At 45.2% G+C, this 9,866-nt stretch overlaps 1 protein-coding gene across 1 annotated transcript; it reads left to right on the top strand.

The window, feature by feature from the left end:
- The first annotated feature begins 616 nt into the window (after nucleotides 1-616).
- On the top strand, nucleotides 617-7,597 carry ccdc80l2 (coiled-coil domain containing 80 like 2). Its single transcript, XM_063211233.1, has 7 exons — nucleotides 617-2,094; nucleotides 2,619-2,775; nucleotides 3,176-3,309; nucleotides 3,605-3,744; nucleotides 4,984-5,087; nucleotides 5,932-6,012; nucleotides 6,487-7,597. Exons 1-7 carry the CDS (start codon nucleotides 862-864, stop codon nucleotides 6,801-6,803), a joined length of 2,166 nt encoding a protein of 721 aa, XP_063067303.1. The 5' UTR covers nucleotides 617-861; the 3' UTR covers nucleotides 6,804-7,597.
- Nucleotides 7,598-9,866: the final 2,269 nt, after the last annotated feature.

Genomic DNA, 9,866 nt, shown 5'->3' with positions numbered 1-9,866 from the left:
TACAGTATCTTAACAAAAGACACTAAGTCAAATAACACAATTTACAGTGAATACAACCTGTTAGTAAATATCAACCATCTTAAAATGACTCTTTCCAAAAAAATATCTCGACTTGTTTCTTAAAACTGGCTGTAGAACTTATTTCGGTGATAAAATACGTTCTAAAGCGCAGAATGCCCCTTCACTGGGAATATTTTTTTTTAAAACACACATCATCTTCTCTCTGAGGCCTTTGGCTACTAGTTCAGTTGAAGGTGAAGATTGTGCACATCTCAGGGAAAGGTGCATGATGAAAGCTGACTTATTTTGGAGTGAGGAGTCTGCACACATGTCTAGTAGTTTGACATTTTCTGATGCATCCGCATACAATATGAGAATGGGTTGATTTCTGTGCCACAGTCTTCAATATGATAAAAAAAAAAGGTATTTCAGTGGATGCTTATGTATACTGTATCTGGTAGATAACACCAGGACCCTCCGAGAAAGAGAGACCCATCCCTCAAGTATTTGGTTGTGGGGAAGGTTTTGGGAGAGCAGAGGGTCGAATTTCAGCCATCCCTCTGCCATCCCCTTCTGTAAGAGTGCTGCTCAGCCCCCAAAACTCTTGCAAGAGGCTCACAGGCAGGAGCTCCACATTTGCACGCTTTGAAGCTGCAAACATTCCAGGAGTTTCCTGTAACAAAGGGAGAGAGAGAGAGACAGAGAGAGAGGGGCTCTAATGTGAACCAGAGGGAGCTGGTGTTAGTGAGGTTTCGTCCGTCTGCCTGCCTGCTCTACCCTGATGAGTCCACGATCACCGTGCGGCTTCAGCCTCTCAGCGTACCTCATCGTTTGATTGACAGCGCAATTACACCTGCAAGGATGCCTGGGGCGTGTGTGTTCGTGGCTTTTTTGGCATTTCTGGGTGGATACAGCATGGTGGTGCTGGGAGATTCAGTGGATGCTAGATTGTTCGACTGGATGTCTGGTTCCTCGGCATCTCCTGTACCGCTGCTAACGAACCCTAAACCTGCTCGGGAGAAGAGGGACGCATCAGCCCTGGCCCCCGGGCTAGACTTTTTGTCGGAGTTTGCCGGAAAGTTCCGCCTGTGGGTGATGTCGGCCCCCTCACACACGGACAACTACCTGCTCATGATGCAGAAGCAGATCCAGGACATGGAGGCCCAGGGGCTGAACTGCCGCCTGGCCGAGAGGGACACCCTGGTGGTCACCATCGTCCAGAACGCCATGATGGAGGGCAAGATACGCCGCAGCTCCTGGGAAGGCCACAGCAAAGAGGAGAGCCTGGACTCCGACATGGTGACCAAGCTCCTCCACTATCTGCAGATAGAGGAGCCCAGCTTCTCCATGCTGGTGCTCAAGAAGAACCTGAAGGTGGGCGAGCGGTTCCCCTACGCCGTGCGCGTGGACGCCGTCCTGGAGGTGATAGACCAGTTTCCCGCCAGGAAGTTGGAGATGAAGACCCGGAAGGGTGCCCCGGGGAAATGCAAGGTCATCAAGAAGAGGCTGGTGAAGAAGCCTGGAGCTGGAGCTGGAGCTGGAGCTGGACCCGGCCAGGGCCCTCAGAGAAGGGTATTCAGCCCCCAGAGGATGGGGGGTGTCACGACGGTGGGAGCTGGTCCACGAAGGCAGGTGGACAAAAAAGAGGCTGTGAGGAGTAGAGTGCAGGATATTCTTAGCGGCCGCTCCAGATTTGTCATCAAGAAAACCACCACGACCGACGGCGGCATCACCGCTGCAAAACCAGGCAATGGGCCCGATGGGACGCCAAATGCAGCTAAAGATAACCAGAGAGGAACTGGGAACAGCAGCGAAAAGCGAAAAGGCGGTAAGCACAAATCAACCACAGGCGTAGAGGAAGCGAAAAGTCTGGATGGCGGCAGTGACAACAACAACAACAACAAAAAAGCACAGGAGAAAACAAACGAGGAGTCCAAATCCAAAAAGAAAGAAAAGAAAGGAAAGAAAGACAGGAAGGGAAAGAAGAAGGGAAAGAGGGGAGGGATGACATCATCAGAACAAGATGCACATGATAAAAAACAAGGACTCCTCAAAGATTTCCTACACAATTTTCAAGGAAAACGGAGACTGATGGTAAGCATTTGGATCTGACAGACCTCACTATAATGCCATTTTCATCTATGAAACCTGGGGCGTATTCCAAGAACACAGTTAAGTGCTAAACCTGGCTAAGTAACAAGTGGCAAACCTGCTGATAGCCCAAAGGTGTCATTTAGTTAGGATTAAATTATTTAAATTAGGACTTTGATGATTTCACACTACCTCAAGGTTAACTTATTCTGGTTTACTATTGAACCAGGGTCTTGGAATACACCCCTATTTGAGCCTATTGCATTGTGGATTAACCCCTCAGAGCAGAGCCTATGTTATAACCTTACTGTCACCAAAATTATAATAGCTATGTCTTAATCTGTTACTTAAGGCTCTAGGCAATGTCACAGCAATGTTGTTTTGATGTAGTTGAGTATTTTCAGCAAATAGTGAATAGGCCCGCCGGCGACTCCATCTGCACTAAGAGGCTACGACAATGGTCAAAGCTTAAGTTTTACATAAGAAATCAATTGTTGTTTTTCCCCTTTTCCCTTATCTCCTCCTAGATTGTTTCAGCAGCCAGGGACACAGAGTCTCGCTACGTGAAACAGAACAAGCACAACGAGCAGTTTCAGTGTGACCTCGCTCTGAGAAAGGTCTCCATGCTGTCCATACTTGGTTCCGATCACAACGCCCGACTACGCCTCCAACACTATCAGTTGGGTAATATATCTGAGCTGAGTGCAGTGTGCATGCTCCATGTGGAACGCATTATTTGATGTTTTTCTTGCTTGCCTGCTTGCTTTTTTCCCCCTGTCAGGTTGGGCTTTGCCAGATGTAAACAAATGTGTGTGTGTGTGTGTGTGTGTGTGTGTGTGTGTGTGTGTGTGTGTGTGTGTGTGTGTGTGTGTGTGTGTGTGTGTGTGTGTGTGTGTGTGTGTGTGTGTGTGTGTGTGTGTGTGTGTGTGTGTGTGTGTCTGCGCGTGTGTGTCTGCGCGTGTGTGTGTGGGTGCGTGCGATTGACTGTTTATACAATGAAGTGAAGCAGATGTTGAATGGCACAGGCATGAATTGCAAATGATTGACGTGGCATGAATATTGTTATATTTTTGTTTTGTTTCAGACTCAGAGACACCATTAGAAGCTCAGTCTGACAGGACTGCAGATGCTGATTTGATTACAGAGATGCTGAAGGAGTATGGCCTCACTACAAAAGATTTTTCGGTGGTGGTCACAGACCTTGATTTGAAACCTAAGGTCAGGAAAGTTTAATACTTTTATCGCATTTTTACCCTTCAGTCATGCCTGAATATAATTTTCAATAACAGCACTGCTTTCAAGAAAAAAAATCCAGGGATGAAACATTCCAGAAAAAAACGTGTGTGTGCGTGCGTGCGTGCGTGCGTGCGTGCGTGCGTGCGTGTGTGTGTGTGTGTGTGTGTGTGTGTGTGTGTGTGTGTGTGTGCGTGCGTGCGTGCGTGCGTGTGTGCGTGCGTGCGTGCGTGCGTGCGTGCGTGCGTGCGTGCGTGCGTGCGTGCGTGTGTGATTACAGAGGACATTTAAGAACCCATCTGCTGCAGTGGACCTGAGCACACTCATAGATACCTTCACCTCCAGACAAGCTGAGAAGGAGCGGGAGAAAGCAGGCCCTTCTGTTTGTGGTGCCAACGCAGCCCAGAATTCTCTTCTTAGGTACAGTAGCCATAATATTATATAATACAATTTCTAATACAAGTTCTATAGACATTCTATGTGTCGCTAGGTGGAGGGATGTCCAGACTGACTTCCTTCCAGGAGACTCCTCACATCTAGTAATCACTCCGTCAATCAGTCTGCGAAAGCTAAGAGGAATACGTCTCTGTGTAGGGAGATGGTCTGTCCTTACTCTGCACTTTAAATGAATTGGAGTTCCGAATTCAAATAGAAGTTTTGCTCTATTACCACGACTGTTACGAGTATAGTGTTGCAAAAGCATACAAATAACAGACATAAGTGTGAATCGTGTTATCTAAACCAATCAGTAACGGACTCCGCGGGTGACTTCTGCATCACCACTCTCAACTGTTTGCTGATTGGCTAAACAGTGAGTGCACCGAGCTAGGAGGCTTTCGCCAGACTATGTGGGGAGCCAAAATCTTTGGGTGGAAGTACATAGGATGGCGTCACCAGGCTAATTAATCACTCCACCCTTGATAGAATGTAACCAGGGGCTCTTATTTTGAACTCGCCAACATTCTAATCCATAGACTACAGTGCGGAGAAAGTCTGAGAGGCTGAAAAAAGCAGGATGTCGGGTCATCACTGTAGTCCACACATTTCTGGCCCACATAAAACAAATAATGAGAAAAAGAAATGTTGATTCGTCGGAGTGTGTGTGTATGAGAACCGCTATGCTTTGAGCTGTGGGAGAGGGAAGGACGAGGAAGAGATGTCCTTAATGGAATGGAGAGACACTTTATAACTGACAGTGGAATTACCATCTGTGGCTGTCCTCAACCTCTTCCACAATGAACAGTTTACATGCAAATGTGACACTCTAATGGTGTTTTGAGGTCAACAATCTTTTTTTTTTTAAAACACACACACACACACACACACACACACACACACACACACACACACACACACACACACACACACACACACACACACACACACACACACACACACACACACACACACACACACACTTGAACATGTAGGCCACTGAACCAATAAATGTGTTACTCTTCTGGCACAACATGCAGTGGACAGTGAAATAAAACTATGCCAATAATGATAGGCCTATACTAGAACCCAACCACCTCCAACACCATCAACACCAACACCAACACCAACACACCACCACCACCACCACCACCACCAATGCAAAGTGTATTCTTACCACAACCCTCCAGAAAGTTCTTGGTTGTCTTCCCTGTCTCCGTGTAGATTCATGTCCAAGCGAAGGCTCTTGATCATCTCGGCTCCATCTGAAGATGACTATTCCTTCCAGCAGCAGCTCCAGGCACTAAGGGGACAGGAATGTCACATGGGTGAGTTAGGCAGTCCAGGACATCTGCACTTGTTGTTCTGTATATTTCCTGTGCACTTTGTATCTGCTAGTGATGTTGGCTATGATTATGTCCTCGTTTGGAAGTCGCTTTGGTTATAAAGCGTCTGCCAAATGCAATGTAATTCAGACAACTCGTAGCCTCTTACTGCAGCAGGGGTCGCCGGCGACTCTATTCACTTGCTGAACATGCTTAACTACATCATAACAACATTGCTGTGACATTACAGAGAGCCATAGTGCTGCGCTAAGGGGTTAAGGAGTGGATTCGGTATTTGGCAAAACCTTAAAAGTCAGAATTCAGTACTTCCCTAGCGGGGCAGCTGGCAGCTTTGTAAGGGCCCAGGAAGTCATCTGAAAGGGCCCCCCACTCAATACATATAATGTAAGGAGGACCCATTTCTGGGCCCGCTCTCTACCTGGGCCCAGGACAACTGACCCCTTTGTCCCCCATGTCAGCTTCGCTGATCCCTAGTGATTACAACACTAGTAGTATGACATTGCTTATTTGCAACCATGTAATGTTAACTACAGGCGTGGTAGTTGTATCCATAACAGTACTTCTACTTTATACTTCTCTGGTTTCTTGTATTGCAACATATTTTTTTAAACCAACAATATTCAATTGTCATGAGTCATCTTGTCTTTTTTTGTCATTTGTCGTCATTTGCATTTATTTTAGGTCAATGCTGAATAAGGTTGACTTGGAGAGAGAGAGAGAGAGAGAGAGAGAGAGAGAGGCTGCCTCGTGTTGACCTTTTAAAGAAGTACAATTCTTCAGGTTGCATAGCAACACACCAGCTTCTTGTTATGTTATGTGCTTGCAGGTATCCGCCACTTTGCACTGCTGAAATTATTTGGGTCAGGACGAACAGCTTCAGGAAACGTAGAGCTGTTCCCACTGAATGGTAAGACACCAAATTCTCTAAACAGTTGATTTACATGCACAGGGCCGCTGACAGTTTTGGCCAGAGCCGGGACATTGGAGACTGGTCAAACGCAATTTAAAACTTCTGTGCTAACCCTGTTACATAGATTTTTGTCAATAAAGTACTCTTGACTTGACTTGACTTGACTTGACATAATCATCTGAAAGGCCCCTCACTAAATACATGTAATGCATTGGGGCCCCAATCCTGGGCATGGCTACATGTAATGCATTGGGGCCCCAATCCTGCGCATGGGACAACCCCTGTGCCCCTGTTCCCCCCCTACCAGTCGGTTTCCTTGTATGTAAAGTAGCGTATGTAAAGTAAAAGTACTGTTTATACACTCCTATTTCCATGCATTTTTTTGTTAATTTTAGGAGAAGTTGAGGTTTTAGGATTGTATACTCTCAGCATTATTATGTTCCTCTTCTGCTCCTCCTCTCCGCGGGACAGGAAAGAGTCAGACAGAGAAAGAACCGCTATCTCAAGATGTGGTCAACGGCCTCCGCGACCAGCTGAAACTAAGCAAGGACTACTTCAGCATGGTGGTGGTGGGCAAGGACAGCGACGTGAAAGCCTGGTTCCCCTCGCCCATGTGGTCGCTGGCCAACGTCTACGACCTGGTGGACTCCATGGAGCTCCGGCAGCAGGAGGAGAGGCTCCAGAGGACCCTGGGGATCCACTGCCCCGAGGGGGGCGGAGGGGGCGGGGACGAGAGCTACGACACGGGGGGCGAGGACGGGTACCTCTACCACCGACCGGAGGCGTGAGAAGGAGGAGGGAGAAGATGGAGATTTGGAGGACCCCCGTTGACTGAATTAACCCTTTGAGGAGCAGTGATGGGCAGCCTGGATTCAGAAGCTAACAGTCTAGTGCCACATATTCCAGATGACCTGGTTTACTTGTCTGAATGCCTTAAATGGACAGGTAAAATCAGGTCAGTTGGACTATACGGCACTGGACTGTATACCTTCTGAATCCAGGTTGCCCATCACTGTTGAGAAGTACCATCACATCTACACAATATGATTAAAATTGTACCACATTTTATAGTTCTCTTTTGAGAGATTTCTTAACACAGAGTTCTATGGGAGCTGTAGAATATTCAAGTGAACTTCTATTAGAACTGGCAAAAAAAGCCTTACTCCACAAAGTCAAGAGGATGTAATATGAAATACCGAGAAATTGTATTGGATGATAAGAGTGCATTCAATTTACATACAGTAGCGTAGGATGCCAAAACATCCCCATTTCCTGGAAACTGGCCACTCATTGGTGCATATCCAGTCACAACACGTAGCCTATAAGCCAGCTATGATGCCACCACCTTTTGTGGATCACGATGTTGTCATTCCTTTATCAATAATTCTAATGCTTACAGTGATAATGTAATGATACAGATTTCTGAAATGGAGATGCCACCAGTTTGTTTTGCTCTGTTTCGTTCTGTCTTTACCAGAATTAACTATGTGAAAAGCAGTTGAAACGGCAAGCAGGTTTTGCAACAATATAATCAACTGCGTCCAATAACCCACCAGTACACTGGCCGCATCTAAAGAAACTAGGAATAATAAATCACCAAAATGTCTCATGTCCGTCTGTTCAGTATTCTGTTTCCTCGGTCTGTTCCTCCTGTAAATGGTAAGGTAAGATGTGTACTGCAGTGTGTGTACAGCAGCTATACCTGTTAACTCTTCCTTTATTGTGTTGTGCTCTTCCTGTCTTGTCTGGATCTGCGTTGTGATGTAATGGCCTACATAATAAACCACATCAAACTGACTGAAGCTCATGATTGAAGACATTATGCAGAAGCCTGTAGTTTATTTTGGTCTCCAAAGTCTTGTTACTGAAAATAAAAGAAGAATGGTTCATCCTGGGGCTCTTGTTCTGCTGGAGAGAGCCCCACAACAGTTTCACAGCGGCTAGGAACTACGTGTGTAGACTCAGAGCAGTGATCTCTGGGATGACATCTGCATCGTCAATCATTCTCGTGTGGAGGAGCATAAACCATCAAACACCTCAGCTGTCACGAAACAACTGCAGGGCGAGGTATGGGCATGCTTTGACAGAGACAGCTTCTGACCACCACTTCACTTGAAGCACGTGTGAAATGAAATCTTCTGTTTTTTTTTTTTTTTTACAAACCAGCAGTATGTAGGCCTATTATTAACTTGTGCCAAATAGTGTAATATTCCCACTTTTGAGATTTTTTGTTTTTGCTATCACTGCAAAATAATAATTATCCATCTGGAATCACTTGACCTAATCAGAGACATGCAGCCTTTCCAAATTTATTTTTTTAGATGATTCACCATCTTTTACCAGCGCAATGAACTAATGGTCACTGAAAAGACTTAGGTGTAATTACGATATGGTCATTGCCATTTGTGGTACAGCAAAGTTATAACAGCAGCCATGTCTTAATTATTACAGCCTATTGCATGTAAATCAATCTCTCAACAAAATTTGTATTGCCAACATTTTGGTCCTTTTTTTTGCTATATATTTACTGCAATGTGCAATTATGTGTATTAGGTCTTTGTGTATGTCTTGTAGCCTATCTATGTACCTTAATTTCCATCTGCATTAATAAAAGTACTCTACTCTACTACTCTACAATGTTGTGAGTTGCCACAAAGGAAAGCTGATGTGCCTGAGGTCAGTGTTTCAGTATGCTTCTGACTGTGATAAAGGTGTCATGCAGGTGATAACCCAGGGAAAGGCTTAGGGCATGTTAATGATTAGGATCAGGTAAACATTCATTGATGATTAAGGCAACGTGATAAGGTGACTAAAAGGTGAGAGGGCAAGCCAACAAGTTACTGGTATTCTATTTTTGACTGGTACACACACACACACACACACACACACACACACACACACACACACACACACACACACACACACACACACACACACACACACACACACACACACACACACACACACACACACACACACACACACACCAGGGCTTGACACTGGCACTAGCCAACCGGCCAAATGCTGGTAAAACTTGGCTGTGGCTAGTAATACTTTCAGTGTCACTAGCCAATTTGGCTGGCAGCTTATTCCTTGGTATGACATACGCATCATAGCCTATTGTATTGTGTGCCCCTTCTGCACAATTGTTTGTATTTAAGTTCAAGAAAAAGTGAAAAAGCTCAGTAACTCAGTTTCTATTTGCTTGATATACTTCCATGTAGAAAGTTATACACTCATCTTGCTTTAGCACCTCATCCTCTAAGGTTAGACGTACACTATCATGATAAAGAAAAAAAAAAAGAAAAAAAATCTGTGGCTAGTGGAATACCTGAATAGCTAGTGACTCGGGAAAACCACTAGCCATAGTGGCCAATGGGTGAAAAAGTTAATGTAAAGCCCTGACACACACACACACACACACACACACACACACACACACACACACACACACACACACACACACACACACACACACACACACACACACACACCTCAAACTTTAAATCTTTGTGGGGGCCTTACATTCATATTACATGGGAACTGGTATTTTATTTTTGACTGGTACAGACACACACACACACACACACACACACACACACACACACACACACACACACACACACACACACACACACACACACACTAGGGGTGGTACGGTTCACAAAATTCACGGTTCGGTTCATATCACGGTGTCAAGGTCACGGTTTTCGGTTCTCTACGGTTCTTTTTTTTAGTTCATGATAAATGGTGCACTGGGAATATTATAAAATATTTATATAACAGCATTTATAAAGTGATGATGCACAAGTTGAATTTGACGTTTTGCATGTGTCTGAGAACTGCCTCTT

Source organism: Engraulis encrasicolus, chromosome 11 (assembly GCF_034702125.1).
Source record: "Engraulis encrasicolus isolate BLACKSEA-1 chromosome 11, IST_EnEncr_1.0, whole genome shotgun sequence".
In the NCBI taxonomy this organism is placed as follows: domain Eukaryota; kingdom Metazoa; phylum Chordata; class Actinopteri; order Clupeiformes; family Engraulidae; genus Engraulis; species Engraulis encrasicolus.
Note: the sequence above shows the minus strand (reverse complement) of the source record. Positions and strands in the feature narration are given on the sequence as shown.

Excerpts from the sequence above, each read along its gene's own strand:
- ccdc80l2 (XM_063211233.1), top strand. The coding sequence starts at position 862 with ATGCCTGGGGCGTGTGTGTTCGTGGCTTTTTTGGCATTTCTGGGTGGA. Across the intron at positions 5,088-5,931 it reads GGGACAGGAATGTCACATGG|GTATCCGCCACTTTGCACTG; the intron begins GTGAGTTAGGCA and ends ATGTGCTTGCAG. Across the intron at positions 6,013-6,486 it reads AGAGCTGTTCCCACTGAATG|GAAAGAGTCAGACAGAGAAA; the intron begins GTAAGACACCAA and ends TCCGCGGGACAG.